General features: G+C 39.4%; 1 protein-coding gene, 1 long non-coding RNA gene and 1 pseudogene across 5 annotated transcripts in view; 2 read left to right on the top strand and 1 right to left on the bottom strand.

The window, feature by feature from the left end:
* Positions 1 to 19,979, top strand: part of LOC146469828 (uncharacterized) — a 173,006-nt gene that overhangs the window by 111,104 nt on the left and 41,923 nt on the right. The window contains exon 1 of one of the 4 annotated variants that reach the window (XM_085122800.1): positions 16,811 to 19,476. The exons of 2 other annotated variants lie outside the window; for them this stretch is intronic. In XM_085122800.1, the coding sequence (XP_084978926.1) occupies positions 17,751 to 19,476 (1,726 nt within the window). In that variant the 5' untranslated portion in view covers positions 16,811 to 17,750. Of the gene's footprint in view, positions 1 to 16,810; positions 19,477 to 19,979 lie in introns of those variants that run through there. One more of the 4 variants, XM_085122799.1, reaches the window with a different exon arrangement.
* On the top strand, positions 1,323 to 6,436 carry LOC146469834 (uncharacterized). Its single transcript, XR_014867141.1, has 2 exons — positions 1,323 to 2,179; positions 6,185 to 6,436. It is a non-coding gene; the product is annotated as an uncharacterized LOC146469834 (long non-coding RNA).
* Positions 6,528 to 7,873, bottom strand: LOC146469835 (uncharacterized; annotated as a pseudogene).

The following is a 19,979-nucleotide window of genomic DNA, read 5'->3' on the forward strand; positions in this document are numbered from 1 at the left end:
CACCGATTGTCAACTCGATCAGGCGGGGAAGATCGATTACACTTTCCCGAAGCTTTTGACTCTCTCAGCAGTGTCAAAACGTCGCACAAGAAGCGCTTGCATTCACATTCGATATTTGTTTTGGTGTTTCAGCCATGACCAGCCATTCCAGAAGTGAAAAAATATATATATATTCCAACTTAACTCCCGCATCTCTCAAGACTGTAACAGCTAGACACTGTACAAAGCTCGCGGGAGACGGAAGCGACCATTGTAACCAGCAATTTGATTTGATGTCATTAAACAATGCCTCGATGGTGATTGGCTAGGGTGCTTGCGGAGTAAAACAATGGGAAAGGAATGTGGCGCTTGGGTAAGCAGGCGTTTGTGGGGAGGAGGTAATACGAGTCCCCTAAAAACGACTGCGTGGGAGGCTAGACTTAGCCTGGCCTGAATAAGCTTTGTTCAGAATGAAATTAAAGCCCAGGAACGAACAAATCCAACCGTTTTGCTTTGTTCTCTTCACCGTGGAGAATTTGAACAGCTTTTTTGTCCCCGCCCTGGTGCATTTGCTGGCTTTTTTTAATAAATTAAAATCCTAATTCCCGAGGTACAGCACCCTGATAAGGAGTTTGGCGACTTTCGCAAGGGTTTTCTTAAGCTCTTGTCTAAGCTGTTGTAGTGATATGAATACGTACATGATGATACTTCCACGTGGCTTGTAAGAGGATCCAACTAAGGATAAGGGGACTCTCGGCAGAATAAAAAAAGCTTATGACGCAAATCTCACTCGGACGGTAATACTTCTCCAAAATATCTTATTACCAAAACACTTTTTCTGTCTATCAACGTTAGACTATGGGTCAATTCCAACAGTGCCCATTTCCCAGTCCATTGCATTGTTTAGACATTTCTCAGATTGTCTTTCCCGGGATCGGGCATTAGTCTTCCCCGTTGGCATTTGACTGCACCTTAATTTTCACCTTTCAGCGTTGTCTCTTCCTTTCACTGATGATAAATGCATCGGTAAACACGACACGTTTGTGTTCACTAAAACTATGGAGGACAAAAATGAGGTTGTGGACCCAGACAGTCATTGGTCACAAGCCCTATACAGGGAAACAAAACTTAGTCTGGCCTAAATTAGCTAAGGATAAGGGGACTCACAGCAGACTAATAATACAGTCGGACCTCTATTAAGCGGCCACCCTCGGGACTTTGAAAACTGGCCGCTTAATAGAGGTATCGAATACAGCACTTTACTGACAAAATAATAATTCGGGACTTTAGAAAGTGGCCGCTTAATGGAGAGTGGCCGCTTAATAGAGGTCCGACTGTATCGTGTTATTTTATAATCAGGTGTAACGAAGCTCTTCAGGAACTTCTAGTTCCAATGGACGTCGATCTTCATTCACTTATCCGCAGCCTTTCCTGTGCTCCCTGCAGAGAGCTTCCTATAATATTGGTTTGTGTTAGGACCCGTTTTTTCGTTGAACGGACGGATGTTGGGCAAATTTTGGATGAACGGAGTGTTTAAACAGCTTCATCGCCAACCAACATTTTTAAGAACAAAGGAAATGTTGAAGCATTGTTGAATGAAAGTTTAAACGAAAAAATTTGATTCAACAGACGCTCAACAAGCTTTTAAACATGCACTGTCTTTCAACAATGTTGAACGACCTGTACAAACGCCCCCGACATTTGGTTCAAGCTGAAACCGTTTAATCGGGCCTTAATTCTTATAAAGCCGGGGAAAGTGGCGGCGACGAAGGGGGCGGGGGTGGTTTCACTTTCCGCCGTCAATTTTGTCAAAACATTCAATTTTGAAGGGCAAGAAAGAAGAGGGACCTTGATTGTTAAGAAAGAAAGAAAGAAAGAAAAAAAGAAAGAAAGAAAGAAAGAAAGAAAGAAAGAAAGAAAGAAAGAAAGAAAGAAAGAAAGAAAGAAAGAAAGAAAGAAAGAAAGAAAGAAAGAATGCTCGTCCCAGGCGGCGCCGGTAAAGTACCCGGCATTCCTCACGCGATACTTGTAACCCGGAAATACTTCTAGTTCATTGATGCGGCATAAGTTTCGCCGATTGCTTTTGCTATCGCCTTCCTTTTGGGGGAAAAGGCATCAAGCGGGGTAAACACAAAAACATAAAAAGGATTTAAACTCACAGCATCATGGCCCGCGCGAACTATGATGGACAACAAAAGCGGTAAGTTTTATTTTATTTTCTTTGATCCGGAAACAAACCCTCATATTGAGATCTTGTCAGCCGTGATCGTTTTCTTCATTAAATATCCATTGCTAGAAATAATTTGATTAAGACATCCACCAGTCAGGTAACCCATTCTTACCAACTCCGTAAAAACTAAAATCTTACTTTAAGACGTTTTTTACACTTAATTCTGGTGCTGTGGTAAGACAGCGCGTAAATCTCATTTGAAGACGATTCATCTTAGGATAAGACGACTTTCTTCTTATTTATACGATGATGGCGTCTTAGATTAAGATGATTTTTTCTTAGATTCAAAGTGCTGTGGTAAGTCATATTTTCATCTTAACTCAAGATTTGAACAATCTTATTCTAGATGCTTTAGAATCTCAACTGATTAATGTTTCGAAGCAAGAAGGTATAAATCTAACTGCAACGGTCACTACATTAAAACTGACAGAGAGCGTTTAATACCATTAAGCTTGAACATGATATATGGAGCAACGAAAACACAACGAATTTCAATCCATAGTACTTTATTACACCAAATCTAATTTAAAATATAAATGAGACAACTTATCGAAATTAGCTTACCGTAAATTCACCGGAAAACAGAGGCCGGGCCGCGGCCAATAACTACTGTTTTGTTGGTCTTAAAGTCTTTTAAATCATAGAGACCTCTAATAGCAGGGAATGCAGATTGTCACTACACTCATTCCTCTGATCGGTGATCATGATGCAGTAGAATTGTTGGACTCATCTTTGGTTTTCAATAAAAAGCGACAGTAACTTCTTCATTTCCATTTTCAATCTTCTGTCTCGCGCATGCTGTCAAATTCGTGTAAGTTACCACGTTTACCGGGGCTTTAGCGCGTATTTTATGTCCAGATGTCTTGTTATTTGAATATTGAAGTTGCTGTCTCGAAATTCTTGTAAATTCTCCACTTTCCGCTGCTTAATCATGAGGAGTATATTACGGTAAATCAGCTTGTTCTAAACAAGGTGAGAGTTTGCGATGGATCAAACCTCCAGACTCCGTGTCTGCAGAGTTTGGATCAAAATCAACCAATCAGAAAAGAAGTCCTGTTTCCTATGAGGTCTGCAATTTTTTAATGAACCAATCAGGAAGGGCTTTGCAAAATTTGGATCCTTTTGTGTTGTAGCCTGCGCGCGAAGCAAGCGTTTCCGTGCTGTTTCCGAGCAAGGACCGCGCGAAAAATGGCGTTTTCTATTTCTTCCAAGTTAGCCTTTTTTTTAGATATTTATTCTTTTTTACCGAGAACTAAAATGGTGAGAGTAGAGATCGGCGTATTAAATCGCCGATATCTGGCATGTCAGATATCGGCGATTAAATTCGCCAAGTGTGCCCGTTCCCGCGAAATTTATACGCTCATCGCTGCGAATTGCCAGTAAAGTCAATCAGTCAGGTTGGGCGGTTTTATCACATGAACAACGCCGCGATCGGCGAAAAAAAAAATCGCCAGGTGTGTCCGCATCAATCGGTGGCGAAAATCACTTGCGATTTTCGCTGGCGATCAAATTCGCTGCGATCGTCGTATAAAATGCCCAGGTGTGTCGCCAGCTTAAGGCATATTGCATCTTACGTAGGATGGCAGTATCTTATAGCCTGCTTCGGCGTCTTAAAATTTCCACAAGACCAAAAAACGTCTTAAAATAAGGACCCCAACGACTCAGATTAATATAATTAAGACTGGTCTTTCTTAAAGTAAGATGCCTCAATGTTGATTAAGATAAGCGCTTCTCAAATGAAGACGATTTGAAGACAATATTTGAGACGATCTTTTATCTTATATACTAACTGAGACTCCGATAGTCTTCATTTAGGATCTCCTGCGTCAAAATAAGATGATCACCGTCTCAATTTAATGTGGTGGTGGTCTTGCATAAGACGGGAAACGTAAGGTAAAATCTAAGTTTAAGATTTTAGTTTTTACGGAGAATACAATCAAGAGTCTCCAGATTATGACAATGCATCATTGCCCAAAATAACTTTAAATAACCGGAAACTTTCATCGACCTCCGCATTCAATGGAAGACAACACTGGCGGATAAACATAAACGTCATTTGATTTCACGATATCTTTTAAGCTAGGTAACTCTAGATTAGATAAGATAAACTTGAAGTAAGTTTATTTTGTTCGACCGTGTTCGAATCAAGTTGTTTATACACCGTGGACTTGGAACAAGTGTGCAAATGTACTCCAAATGGCTTTGTTTATAGTTAATTTAAAACCGCTTGCAAATTTCCCGTCTGCAGGGGTTCGCTTTCAATTTAAGAGCTTACTGTTTGTTTGGCATATATCTGTTCACACTACAAAATACTGTTCAGCAACGAAACGAGCTAGAACTAGTCATACCGATTTTAAATGCCGTTTTCATTTTTTAAAAAGCAGATAAATTTTACTTGAAATGTTACCGTAAGCTGTAATAATTTCAGTTTTAAGTACACAAAAACTTATGCCAACGAGCAACCAGTCTAAAGTCACGCTATTTCACGTAACGCACAAAGGAGGAAAAAAATAGCAGTTAATATAGCCACTTAATTTAACTTTCAGTGTTACGTGCATAGCAGACTCAATAGCAACTATCCCTTGACATGCTAGAAAGACATTTTTCACTTATTGGCAAAAGAAACGACAAACCTATTAAGATTGACTGACATAAAATGGCTGATAACATGTTAACCTGTTAATTTTGCACGGCTCCTAGGAAAATTCAAACAATTTGGAGGTTTTCGATCGGCTCTGTTTCGAAGCTGTCGATTTATCGATCTCGGATTGACTCTTTGATATTCTCTGTCGTCAGTCTAAAGACAAATAAACCCATCTTCATTGCCCAAAGTCGAGTTCAACCGTAAATAAATCAGTTGTGTTTACATTTAAGACTTAGGCCTAGTTACATGACATGTCGAAAGATGGACGTCAAAATGCACGTAACCTTGACTGTAATTAACGTAATGCAATTCACATCATAAAATCCTCAGTGAACAAGTAGGTTTATGTTATCATTGCAATTAATGTAATTGGGTTTTGTGTCTTGGTCCACTATTTTGATATAATATGATGACGATATAAAAGAAAATTAACTTTAAGAATCGAAACGCCTCTCTGTTTTTCAGTGTCATTATTCGTCAAACTTTATGAATTATTTTGGTAAATATTCCTCAGATTGGACGAAAAACAAAAAAAACAAAGAATGAGTTACTGAATAATCACCTGATTGTTCCAAGAAAAGTGTACTTATGGCCATGGGACTGTCGAAAAATAATCCATTGCCTACCTTTGTACTCTCTTGAAGATCAGGTTAAAATTACGGTGTATGTATATGTTTGGATATGAGAAGCAAGAACCGTGATGTAAGCAATCGAGTTGTAAGAACAGAGTGTTGTATGTAAGTGAGGATTATGTTGTAATGTAGTGCACTGTCCCAATATATACTTTATTTGTTGTACTGAAAGATAAATCCCTAGCTAATGTGGGCCACCTCTACCTTTTGGCCAATTAGCTAGTGGCCACCAAAATTTGCTATTCACTGACATAGTCTTTCTTTCTTTCCAAGTTCATGTCTTTTATTTGCTTTTTGAAGCCTTGATTTCAGTTGTGTAAATATCTATAACAGTGTCCCTATGACAAAGCTCATAATAATAATAAGCTGTAGTTCTAGTCCATTGTTTTTAATAAACCAGACACAAGTAGTTTAAAAGGCCATTAAAGGTTTTAAAGGTTGTTATGTATTTGCACTAAGAAAAAATCTCTTTGGTCCTAAAAAACTCTAGTTCATGCTGAATTTGTAGCTTTTGATAATTCCATTTTCATGTCAGTCAAAATTAAAATTTTCCCCCATTTTACTTTCTCTAAGGCTATGGCCATTTTTGGATTTTAATATCACTCCATCATTTCTGATTTTATTATCTATTTTTGGTGATTAACCAATCCTGATAAATAAAGTAGATCCTATCTTAATTGCCTGTTTTCTGCTTTTCAGACAAGACACCAACCAAGAATGTCTTGACTTTATCTGTTATCCTAGTGGGTCGTTTTGCTACCTTCAGAGCCCATCCCAATGGTCTAAGAGCAGGTGCTCTGGCAGCGCGGCTACTATCCTCACCATGCAATAAGGTAGACGGCACATTCGGAGCGAACATCACCCCTGTCACCATTGCCGCCCATTTTCTTCTAACTCGGTCATACGTGGACTCGCATTCCACCTCAAGACGGTGCTTTCCCGCGTCCATATGGTTCTCTGCACCTGCCTGATTCTTGAATGTCAGGACGCAACCAGTCTCCTCGCAAGAGTAGATATCGGACTTGTGCCTCCTGCTTCTGTGTAGCTGGGCCAAAAGGCTGAATCACGCTTAGCCCAGTATCTCCTTGTGATGCAACTGTGAGAACACTGTAGGGGATAAAGCGCCCAGAGCCGATGTTGTACGCTTTCGATACTCGTATGCCAAACTCCTCAAACTGGAAGTTGTTCAACACACTAATGCCTGGTATCTTGCTATCTTTGTTTCTCTCCCTTGTCGTGTCCACCTCAACTACTGCAGCTCTGCATCCCTTGATACCACCATGCGATTCTAGTGCTGCCTTCATGTCCTCAGCTGTGACGACGTAATGCCTCTCGTTTTACACAGCGCTTTATGTGTACCTTCATCGGAGCAGTCTTCCTATCGCAGATATCCTTCCCGGCCTGGGGCTCTGAGAAATCATATCGCACTGGCCTAACACCAGTTCTCTCGCCCACATCTTTAAGACTTGGCAACAGAGGCCCATTGTGGTAGCATCCAGCATTATCCGATCGGAGGTAAACTATTGTCACAACTGGATGCTCTTCTTTAACCTTGTGCAGTAAGTTTGAGACTGACAGAGCGGCGAAGCTATTTTGGGTGCAGTTGTTGAAAATGTGCACAAAGCACTCTACTTCATGGTTGCTCTCTACATTTGCTCTACTGATTACAGCGCTGATGTGCCAGCTTCTTCCCATCTTTCCAAAAAAATCACTCATCTGCTCTCTGTATTGCACAGGCAGAAACTTCATTGCCCAGTTAATTATAACAAGACACGAGTTTTCGTCTAGTTTCTGGAGGGCATGTTGTGTGGCTTAGATCTTAGCAAGTGCGCTTTCCACGCCTTTATGGTGCGCACACTCTCAATGTACTCGAACCTCAGCCTAACCCTCTCCTCTTCTGCCATGTTTACGTTATTTAGCATCTCCGCCATCTCTTCCAGTACCCCCTTTAGACTTTCGCAGCGCTCACATCCGTAGCTGTGTTGGTGATCACATTCCCCTCGGAACTCCCCGGCATTTGTATCACTTAATGCATAAACTGTGGAGTGATCACTGCATTGTTCATCTCGTCCGATGTGTGTCTTGAAATGATTCTTCAGCTACCTTTTCCCATCTTTAAGTAGCTTCTGAGTGGCTGTTACGTTGATACGCTGATCTGCTAAGCCCTCTAACATAGAAAAGGCTTGATCAAACGCCTCCATACCCTCCGCTGTGGTGTTTTCAAGACTCTGAAGAGATTTCTGCATGGAGGCCGAACACACTTCAATCATCCGGTAGAGAGAACGCTCGCTCGCTGGCTCGAACTCTTGTTCTTCACAATAGTCTAAATAATGCTTGATTATGCGTGAGGGGATGACAGTCCTAATTATAGCTTGTATGATGATCTTCTCTCCCGAGGCAAGCTTCAAAGTTTTCGTCTCGAAAACCACATCCTGGAAAAAATTCTGGTCGAAAAGCACAGGAAAAGCACAGGAATAACCATGTCAACATTTGAGCTTGTGATGACAGTGCGAAAATAATTTTTTAAATCACAACAAGAAGAAATTGAGGCAAGTGAAGGTCTGCAAGGTATATTTAGTGGACTGAAACGATAATCATGTAGTTTTCCTCCTCGGAGATTCACTCTGTGTTGTCTGTGACGGATTCTCATCAATAACGTTACAGGAAAAGTAAAACCGAAATTATTAAATTTAAATCAAGTCAACAAATTAAGGACTTTCGAAACCTCAATGCGGTCCAGGTATTTGCAGTAGATCACATGCGAAGGCGTTAGATTCTTTGTTAATCAAGCAAAAATTTTTGTCCCCTCCTTCCTCAATCGTTGTCAACTAGTCTAAGCCAGTTGTCACTCGACTCAGGTCGTGTGACAAGTATTATCGGCGTTACACCAGTTGGACAAGTCCCAACATTTGCCCATGAAAAGAAAAAAAATGAAGTAGGAATAAAATTCCAAAATTAGAAGGATAAAAATCCTGAACAAAACCACCGTAACTGAGATATTTCCTTTGTCTTGTTTAAACTTAAGTAATTTTTTTAAACGAGCTCTTTTAGAGGGGGGGGGGGGGGGGGTGGTAATTTTTTATCTTGTACGAAAATACGAAAAATGAGGGGAGTAAAATTTTAAGACATACAAAAGGTACCAACTAAATGTTTTTAGCAATTATTCTTGACATCAATCATAGAGTTGGTAAAATCGACTAGAAGCTTCTCCACATCGCTACTATTCTTCAGAGCGACAAATATCTTGCACGCAATAGGTTGAATAATGACATAGACGGCAAACCGTGTATTCCATCAAGCAGTGTATCTCTGAAGGCTTGTTTATCTGGGCAAAAAAATTGACTAAAAGACAAATAGAGATGGTAGGGTTCTTCAAAATCTATATATTCACATCCATACATCAAATGCTCCTGTACTGCTCCCAAATCCCAAGCTGTTCGAACTTCTGTGTACCTTCTTTTGACGACTGAAGAATAGACTCCAGCAATGACAAAACATCGTTTTTTTTAAGACGCTGAAAAGATGATCTAAGGTACGTTCCCTTACTTGAATTTCGCCTAACTTCTGATTGTTTTTCTTGCCAGTTCAGATTCAGACTGAGCTAGCGATTTCCGCAAGTAACCAAGCGTTGTGCCCAGGAACTTCTCAACAATTCAACCACCACGCCACCATGGGGGGCGCGGGGGGCGAGGGGGGGGGGGGGGGGGAGAAATTTTCAAACTACAATTGCAGTGGGGGGTAAAACGTTTGTTTGAAAGATTTTTTTGGGGGTAAAATTTTCTTACATTCGATTTTTTAGAAAACCACCGCCCCCTAACCCCCCCCCCCCCCCCCCCCGGCCCAGGACGTAATAAACGTTCCGTCCCTTGGGTGCGAGCGGACGTCCTTTTTGCATTGATTAGGCGTAACACATTGCAAATCTTGCGCAGTTTTTGAGCTTTATCCTCACGGAGAGGTGCCATCGCGAAAGAAAAACTTCACTCTCCTAAATAGATTAGCTTTTTGCAGGATTTTTGTTTGAGGATAGTATTGAAATACCGCATTGAGGTTTTCAAAGCTCTTGATTTGTTTCCTTTTCATTTCAGTTAATTTCAGTTTTACTTTGAGGGAAAATAAAGGTTGTTGTTGTTGTTGTTGTTGATGATGAGAATCCGGTACAGTCCCCGGAAGAGGGAGGGGGGGGGGGGGGGGGGCATGATTTTCGTTTTAATCCGGCAATCAAATATACCTTGCAGACCTTCACTTGCCTCAATTTCTTCTTGTAATTTCAAAAATTATTTTTGCACTGTCATCGCAAGCGCGAATATTGACATTGTTTATTCCTGTGCTTTTCGCGCGCTTGTGTATCGCATTTCACTTGTCACGCAATGAAAGTTATTTGCGTTGTTCAAAACTTCAGAATCTCTAATATGCGGAATTTAAGACAATGATTTTCAGCCTTGCCTCAGGCATGTGATATCGCCAGATATAGTGTGAGTAACGATTGCAGACAAGTAAGAGCATTTCTTTATATCTAGTTTTTAGTCGTGTTAACCGGTTGTGATGGAATGGGTCAAGTAGTAAGTAACAATGTTGCACGATTCTTCAGTATTTTAGACAAACACACAGAAATGCAAAGCTTGGTTGGCAAGTGTATTTATATATAAATGGGCATAGAGAAGATTTTTTGTTTTTACTTTCTGGTCATAAATGTATACAAAGGTAAAACAACGGACGCGTTTCATCCATGTGGCAAGTCGAGAAACGGCTGATGTTTACATTTACGTAGGTGCGCTATTTTTTCAGTTTTTTCTTGCGGTGGACTTCATTCGTAATATTTTAGGCAAATTCTGTTTTAGGCCACGTAAAAAAGAAGCATTTACACTTTCTAGCTTAAAAATAACGGTAGTTTGGAAGTGTAGCATGATATGAGAGACAGGGTATTAATTTCACTGATTTCAAGTTATTTCCTGGGAACGGCTCTTTCATCTCTCTTGAACGGCTCAATATAAACTGGAAAATTTCACCTGAAAAAGAATCATTTGATAACTTGATGCTAATATGGGGAGCACTCAAGTTTAAAGCTAGTTATTTACGTGTATAAAAGCATGAAATGAAACCAGAGACCTTGGATTTTATCTAAAAGCTTTCGTGAACTGTATTGACACGTGCAAAGTAACAGGAGGAACATGAGGTACTGAAATGGCGAATTGTGTCAAAGTGCATTCCACACATCTCGACCTAGCGCGCTCACTTTTCACGGGCCAAACTAAATATTTTAACATGATAAATAAAAACAATTGCCCGTTCAAAAAAGTGATTTCATTACCAGTATATTGGTATACCCCCGATGATATGGTCATCTGAAATATGGCAAAAATCACTCCATCTAAGGAATAGCAAACATTGTATTCTTTACGTGGGCAACTTCAAATGAAAGAATGTTCAGGTCGAGATAAAATATAGTTTGGAAGCAAGCACAAGGGATGTAAAAAGGATTGTGAAAGTATCAACTCGAGAAAACGTTGCCTTGTCTTGAACGAGAGTTTTGAAAATGTACCAATTTGCATAATTTCAATCGGGCCATCGGGCACGTTTTGGCCGATTTCGAACTTTCCCAACTTTTACCAAAATAAAAATTCGCTGGAACTTTTGAATATTATTTTTGAAAATAGTTCACCAAAAGGGTCTTTTGGGGCAAATAAAAAAAATTCGAATTTTCGCTTCTGTCGCCGGATTCTTGAAAGTTACTGACAATGGCTCTTAAGGCAGCGAAATGCGTATACAAATGTCTCCTGTTACCAGTCCTGTGCTACACCGACACGGCCTGGGGTGAATTGTCTGTTGAGTGCGAGAGTAGATTACAGCGCCTACAAAATCGAGCTGCACGTATAATTGTCAGACGAGATAGCACCAGCGAAGCTCTCAAGACACTAGGATGGCGTAACTTAGAAATTATCAGGAAAAGGAACAAATCTATCTTAGTCTTCAAATTTCTTAATGATTTAGTGCCCCTGTATCTTTCTGATTATTTTAATAGAAACCACAGTTTCCATAGTTGCAATACACGTCGGCGTGAAGACATTCATCCTTCAAGACCCAAACTTAGCCTCGGGAAGAGAACTTTTAGATACTCCGGAGCGATTTTATTTAATTCGTTACCTGAAACATACAAACGGGCAGCGTCCTTGGAGTCTTATAAGCGACTAATGATGAAACACGATTTTGCATAGATTTTTTTTTTCTTAGTGTGCAAATGTTTTTATTTATTTTTTCTATCCTGTGATATTTTAACCCAAAAGTGTTTCAGTCATACATATTGTAATTTTTTTCTCATACCATAATAAAAATTATTTTAGGTGTATACAGGGCCCCTCAGGATAACAGCCCCGTAGCTGATTGGGCCACCCTGTCTAAATAAAGTTCACTTCACTTCACTTCACTTCACATCGAATTCCTTCCTTCACCACTTCCCCTTCTCTCTCATAATAATAATAATAATAATAATAATAATAATAATAATAATAATAATAATAATAATAATAATTATAATTATAATAATAATAATAATAATAATAATAATAATAATAATAATAATAATAATAACAATAATAATAATAATAATAATAATAATAATAATAATAATACACGTGTAATTACAAATTAAAATTTATAATTTTAAAAGTTAACTACCATAATAACAATTTTAAAATGCTGCATGACGAATACTTCTTAAAAATTTCCTTGTGCCGGCCATGGCCCGAATCGAGTCCGGCAGCGCATTCCATGTCTTTGCAGCGAAGTACCGAAAAGACCTAAGACCATGCTTGGTGCTTCTTACTTTGGGCAAAAGGAGCATGTTTGTGCCCCTGAAGTTATATTTTGCATCCTTAACTTTGAGTATGTTTGCAATTGGGGTCGGTGCCCTCTCCTGGAAGCAACTATTTATTGTGGTCAATACTGTCATGGATACGACGTCCCTCTAGTGTGCTTTGCAAACCAATCCAATTTAGCAATCTATCGTAAGAGTTACTCTTATCCTTATATACAAGTCTAAGTGCGCGTTCGTTTACTCTCTCCAATTTTTTGGTGTTCCTGACTCCACAATGGTGCCAAATCTGGCTACAATATATATAATCGAAATGCGGTAAAATAAAGGCACGATATAGTGCCTCCTTGGTTATGCAAGGTAGAGCATTCTTAAGCCTATTTAAGGCATTAACTTGTCCTCCGACCTTTCGGCAGATAGATGCGATATGAGAATCGAATTTCAACTTATCATCTAATGTTACGCATAGTAGCTGTATCTCATTGGAAACCGGTAAGGGATTTTCTTCGCATTTTAAATTGAAATCGTAAGCCGTGTTTCCCAGCACCAGAGCCTGATATTTATCCGGATTTGCTATCATGCCATTTTGTTGAAACCACTGTATAGTGTTAGTCAGGTCTAGATTTATACCGTCTTCAACAGCTTGGGGATCTTGGTGCGATAGATGGAGTTTAGTGTCATCTGCGTAGCTTATCAGCCTACAATCTCTAATAGCAAATGCAAGATCGTTCATGAAAATATTAAACAAAAATAATGGTCCAAGTGAGGATCCCTGTGGCACTCCTGCCGACACACCCATCCAGATGGAGAAAGTATGGCCCAACTTAACTCGTTGATATCGGCATGATAAGTAACTTCGTAAGGGTGCCACTGAATTGCATGTCATTAACACCATAGGACTTTAACTTCTCGAGAAGCAGCTCATGTGGAAGGCAGTCAAAAGCCTTGATGAGATTAATTGCTACCGCTCCGATGACCTTGCGCGTGCCAAGTTCTGCCCTCCAGTCTTCGGGGAAATGTTCATGCCGGCAAGTGATCATTCTCTTTGTGCGCAATTTAATGACACCAGTCTAACTCACGATTGTGACAATGCAGTCCTCACAAAATCCCATTGTTCTTGTTCATCGCTTACTTCTTCTTTTTACGCGGGATGCCCTGAGGGGGCATACCGTGTCTTAAAACGGGTCGATTTCTTTTTTTTTTCTTCGTAGTAGCTACAAATCGGTACATTAATTTATTCATTAAACTCTCCCCTCTCCTACTCGGGATGTATTGTTCTGATTGTCTTCAACAAAGGCAGGCCAATCAAAATCCATTCTTGTCGCTTATATCGTGAGGGAGGGGACCCACTCACCCCTACCTGTGTGACGTCAATGCATCATTTGATATATTTATTAATGACCGATTAAATAGTCGCGCCATATTGTTTTAACATGTTCTGGACTCAAGTGTGCCGTTTTCAAACGGAAATTTCACCATTTTGAAGCGGTAAATCGAAAGAATAACTTCTAAGTAATATAATACAAGGGAAACAACGTACCGCAATCGTCGTGACTCAAACTATTCCATTAGCAAGGATAGATTTATCAATCGGAGAAGCATACAGTTGGAATAAATGAATCAGCCCCAGCATCACGCGTAATGCCAGTGTAGCAGGCATCTTGTTCCCTTAAAATCTCACTAAAAGTAGCCTGTTAACCCAATTCAGCCTTATGGGAAGGGGGGAGGCTGACTTTGAGTATTTAATAACTTTTGTAATAGGAAAGCACCATCTCCATCCTCTGAGTCTTAAGGATTCTAAAATTTATCTTCAATTTATTTACTTTGTGCCATGTAACATATATAATGTCTCCATGCCAGCAAGATTTTGACAACCTGTTTTTTTGACATTCAGATTTTTTAACCGTTTTGCGAAGAAGAAAGAGTGTGTGTTTTTGTTTGCTCCATTTACATTCTTGTAACGTTTTAGCATTTCTTTGTTGGTGTTAATTATTTTTACATCGATTTCAATGGTTTTCTGAGCTTTTGGAGAAATCGAGTAATCCAAGATGGCGGATCGAAGATGGCAGCTGTGAAGAGGCAATGGCGGTATTCCCTGACGGCATTTGGTCCTCGTTCCTTCAATGATTTTTAATACATTACATGATTTTGGTTGCGTAAGTTGATTAAATAAGCTGTTTCATATAGTTTCTCGCATATACTTCAAAGAGAAGTTGACAGTTACCTTTCTTGTTTTGATTTGTTTTGTTTTTTGCATAAGCTGGCGCTGACCGAGAGTTTCCAGAAATACACGCTAATGAAATGCAGGAAGTATATGATAGACATCACAAGGTGTCCCCTACCCTAAATTCCTACTAAAACACCTGTTAAACATAAAGCATATGAAAATGACAAAAATGTCTGTCTTGTATGAAGTATTCAAATTCAGGGTAAATAAGTTGCATTTCTGGACACACGTGAATATCTCAAATAACTGCAAGGCTGATCTGACCGCGTAGAAAGCTTAACACAACAGCGACATGATAGAGACCAAAATGAGAATTAAAACATGCAAACGTGGGCAGCTGTTTCGAGCTGGTTGGCTCTCCTCAATACGGTGTAGCACAGCAAAAAGTAGAACAACCAATTAACGCGAGTCATGTGGCTGTCGCAATAAGCTAAGTGAGAAATGCTAATTTTTCCTTGAAAAGTACATGGTTAGACCATGTGAAAAAACTACAGCATATCGGATCTTAAAAGATCCACGGTGCAAAATAAAAGTAAAGAAATTTTGTTATTTCATGGAACAAGTGGCACCACCTGCTGGTTTTAAAATAGCCTTCTAATAATTTATTGGTTATTGCAAGAAAGCTGTAAAAGGATCTTTTAATTAGTTTTTGCTCTGATAAGAAAAAATACTCATATTTTTTATTGAGCTAAGATAAAGAAGAACTAAGGGGAAACTCCATGGGAATCGACCCACGACTTTCTGCATACCGGTCAATTGCTCTAACCATGCATCAAACCTTTTTAGACTAAAATATGTAATATTTCAGTACCTTTTATCAGACCCACTTTCAGACATAATTTCTAGAATCCATGCCCGTTTTCAGAATTTCAGACAAGAAATGTTAAAGTTTCAGACAAGATGCCCGGCTAGTGGCATTAACACAGGATGCTTAATGTAGCCCCAATTATTATTATGTTTCGCAGATATTTAAAACTATCCTCCCTTGGCAATTGAAAAAATTGTCTGAATGGTTTTATTCAGATATATTGCGTGATACTTATCGTTGTGTTACTAGGAATCATACCAGAAATAACTCTGCAATAACGTCATGACCCCGCTGAACTGGTCTGGCCTCCTATAGCTCTAATTCTTCGCGTTGATTATTCGATCTGTTTTTGAAAGCGTAGTTTCTTCGCTGTGAACCCTCCCAATTTCCACCGTTTCAACTGTCGAGTACTACCTAAACCATCCCTAAACGTGCAAACAGACTCGATACGCGCAAAGGTATTATTTACCTAAGAACTTGTGATCCATTGTTAATATGCTAATTTGTAGAGACTGTAAAGTATAGAAATCAAATCTTCGCATTAATTTATCCACTTTGCCTTGAGAATGGTGTCACGATGACGCCGAAACGTCGGCTATTAACTTTAATTTTCGCTTGCTTAAGTTTTAAGAAATCATTATTGATCAAATCATTATTATTATTATTATTATTATTATTATTATTATTACTGTTATTGTTATTATTATGCGCAGTCGATAAACGTGGTATTGATACTAAAATAAAACAAAATAGGGCGCACGGCATAACATATGCAATCTGAAGAAACTATTAAAGAAAACTACTAATTAAAAAAATGCGATAAAAGATAAAAATATAAATCTAAAGCTCTCTGATACTAAAACTATATTGAGCTCCTATGCTATTCCTATTTCATATGCTATTAATAATAATAATAATAATAATAATAATAATAATCTGTTCATGTTGTCCGTCAGCAGCATAGTTTGCGCGCTGAATGTTTTTTCATACCTGATGATCCCGTTCGTTCCACTTATTAAGACATCTACTCTTACACAGTAACACGTATAATTTTCAGTTTCATTTGTGATTCTAGAATATTGGAATTTTCCCAAAAATTGAGCTTAATTTATGAGACCTCAGAGGGAAAGTAAGGCTACAAACAAATACATATTTCTTAGCTGAAAGAAAAAAAATTGTCGTCTGCCATCTCACACCTTACGTTTCTGCATGGTTGGCTTCCTGTTCAGTTATTTCTGTTGATTGGGAGAAAAAAACAATAACAGCCATTGATACTCATTTCCGGTTGTCGAACAAGTTCGTCCCCAGGGTCTGCGCGGTGTTTAAATGGCGAACAACAGCGAAGACCCTGGGACACGCTGCAAAATAGCCGCGGGGAGGGGGAGGTGGGGGGCTCTCATATGAAAGAGGCGGGGATGTTTGTCTTCTTGCTTAGGGGTGTAAATTTCGGATTTTGATCTCACTTATGGTGTTCTAGGCAAAACGCCATTACATTTAGCCATGGAGGTCTCGTTTAGGGTTGCACGCGAAAAGTTACTGTACTTTTAGTTTGTATGTGTTTTAAAATGTTTCGAAAAAGTTTAGGCTATGCCTAAATTGGTCTCCTTTAGGAGTTTAATTTGAAATTCAAGACAAGCATCCCTGCCCCTTTCATATGAGAGTCCTCCTCGGAATTTGCTACGTGACTCGCTTAATTTTTGTCGATCAAAATTTGATCGACAAAAACACGATGGGGGCCAATTAACTGTTAAGTATGGCACGATGAGTAAACAAACAAACGAATGATGGAATGAAAGCGAAAAGGTCCTTACGTATGGTTTACCGTGACTACAAAATTGTAATTAAGTGACGGTTTTTATTTCAGTGGAATAGTCTAGAAGAGTTAGTAAAACAGCTGGATTTATTACTCAATATCTGTTTGTGGTGGTCGAATGTTGCATTGATGAGGCCATAACTCATCAGTCACTTCCATCCCGGTGCCTAAGGGCCAGTTCTGACGGCCAAGAGCTGTTCCATTGTTAGACTTACCCTTTATTATAAGACAAGACGATTTATGCAATCAATGAAAATCTTCTGAACTTTCAATCTGTGTCTCAGACGCACAGATGATTGATGAGCCAGGTCACATATTCGGGCAATGAAGTGTGACATTATGATAAAAGTGGTTATTAAACGTGCGCTATCAGGAGTATAAACTTATCTTTTTAAAGCATTTCAATCGTCAGATTAACTGAATTGGTAATGACCCTTACCTTCCGCGCCTTAAATTAATCCAATCAAAGCAATGAAACGAACATTCGTATTGTTTCCGTTAGACGTTTTATAAAATAACATTGCCAACAATATCATCACTTATCTCGCTCTACGGGATTACACTTAGTGAATCACGCACCTCCGCATAAATTTTGTGCCTCGTGGCGTCATGTCACGACGGCGAAGCCCGAAGCGTGGGATAATGGCGTCCATTGGAATAGCTTCGGGGAATCGGGAGATTTCTCCCCGTTTTGAAAAACTTTTGAAAGATGTCACCGCTGATTTGAGCCAAGAAGAACTTAAACACACTGTATCGTCTATCAAAAGCAATTTTCAAGGGAAGTTCAATGCCCAAGCAGAACAGGATTTGTATTCATGTCTGTATTTGTTTGCAAACCAGGGTCTCCTTTCGGAGGACAATCTGACGTTGCTGGAGAGATTCATTGTCACTCCAAAGACATCAACGAAAGAAGGAATCGTAACAAAGATTCAAAGCTTCAAAGAAACCCGCTCGTTAGAGCAAACGAAAAGGAAGGAATTAACAGGCAGAAAGGGCGACTTGACGCATATTATGACAAAGCTAAGTAGTGGTCGATCAAGCGTCCTTAACTTGTACGGATCCAGTGGTGTCGGCAAGACGAGGCTTGCCACTGAAGCATTAGCCCAGTGGAAAGGTACGAAATTCAAAGTTGACTTGAGGGGACTAAATGATATGAGCGACGTTCACTTTCACGTTTTGCAAGCATTATCGGCTGGAACTGAGCAGACAACAGTGACCTTTGAAGCGAATCCAGTTATTGCTAAAATGGAGCAAGTCAAGCAACACAGCACAAGCGACATCCTTTTGCTGCTCGACAATGCTGATCAGTTCTCCGGTGGAACCGGGCAATCTGCCTTAAACCTTAATGCAAATTTTTCCACCTTTCTCAAGCGACTTGTTCGTTCCAAAACTGGTGAAGACAAAGTGCAATTAAAGATTTTATTGACATCTAGAAGTGAGTTCCGTCACGGTGTTCCTCCCGATATTCAAAATCATGAAGTAAAAGGTTTGGAGAAAGAGTCTTCTGGTGAACTTCTTCAAACGCATGGGAAATCTAGCATTCAAGGTAATCAGCGAGAGAGACTAGCTAGAATGTGTCAAGGAAAACCTTTGTTGCTTAATGGTATGGCAGCCATCTTAAGGCAGGAGATTGCTGATGCTGAAAAGCTCCTCGGAACGATCGAACAGGAGCTAGAGGTACAACCTCAAGACACGGCGCCACCAGCTGAAGGACAGGCGACTCAGGAAAGAGAAACATTTGATTTAAGGGAAGAAGGTATTGACGAGAAGCAGTTGTCTTGCCTGAGAAAAATGTTCTTTTTCCTTCCAAGTCAAAAGCTTAAAGACTCTGCTATTTCAGTGTCGTTGTTTTGCCGTCCCTTTTCCTTGGAAGCAGCTGCTAAGATTCTGGATGTAGATCCTTCAGAGGCTGCTATTCGAATGGAAGGAATAAGAAATAGTGGAGTGCTCTCGGCTCCTGAGGACAAAGAACTTCTGTATGACATTCATCCATTGATGCGAAAGTTTCTAAAGAGTATTGGCAGCAGTAAGGCTTTTGCCAAAGCTTACCAGAAAGCCAAGGACAACTTCTGTAAGCATTTCATTTCGCAGATGAGGGATATTTCAGCCCTTCTGGACAAGGAATATATGAAGGCTTTCAACAGCTTTGATTTTGACAAACAAAACTTTGAACTTGCCTTGGATATCTCTTTGAAGTCTGACTATCTGCTGATTCCAATGGAACATCGTGAGAGCATCATGATTTGTTATCTTTTTGAAGCTATGCTTGATGGAAAGCAGAGAAGGAAGATTTTTAATGCCTGGGCTGAAAAAGTAGAGGAAGATGGAAAAGAAGGTAAAATATCTCTGGACCAAAAGATAGATGGACTCGAAAGCATGTAATGACTTGTTTTATTTTTGAATACTTTTATTCTGCAAATAATTTCCCGGAAATCCATGCAGACCTCAATTGCTTTTTTCTACATGAAAACGTATAAAAAATTTACAAATGCGATTTTACGGTCTCGATTCCAACCACATTTCTTATATCTGAACAGAAAGTTCTGTACAGTTGATCAGTTGATCAGATTGTTACGGAAATTATTTGACATCGCGAGCTCAGTTTTTTTTTCAATCCAGCACTTTGTTTATTTTACTGTACCTAGTGTTTGCACCGTGTTGAAATGGTGGATTTTATCGAAGATGATTAAATAAGCCTCAATCTGCCTCAATCAGAATGGATGATTGACAGTTAAATGGATCAGTGGATAGTTGAATTGTTAAGCGATGATGCGTCTCAAAATTATAAAAAGTGAATTGATTCGCTTCAGCAGTGTCCGATTATTATATTAACTTTGT

Source organism: Pavona decussata, unplaced genomic scaffold (assembly GCF_977016875.1).
Source record: "Pavona decussata unplaced genomic scaffold, jaPavDecu1.1 SCAFFOLD_116, whole genome shotgun sequence".
Taxonomy (NCBI): Eukaryota; Metazoa; Cnidaria; class Anthozoa; order Scleractinia; family Agariciidae; genus Pavona; species Pavona decussata.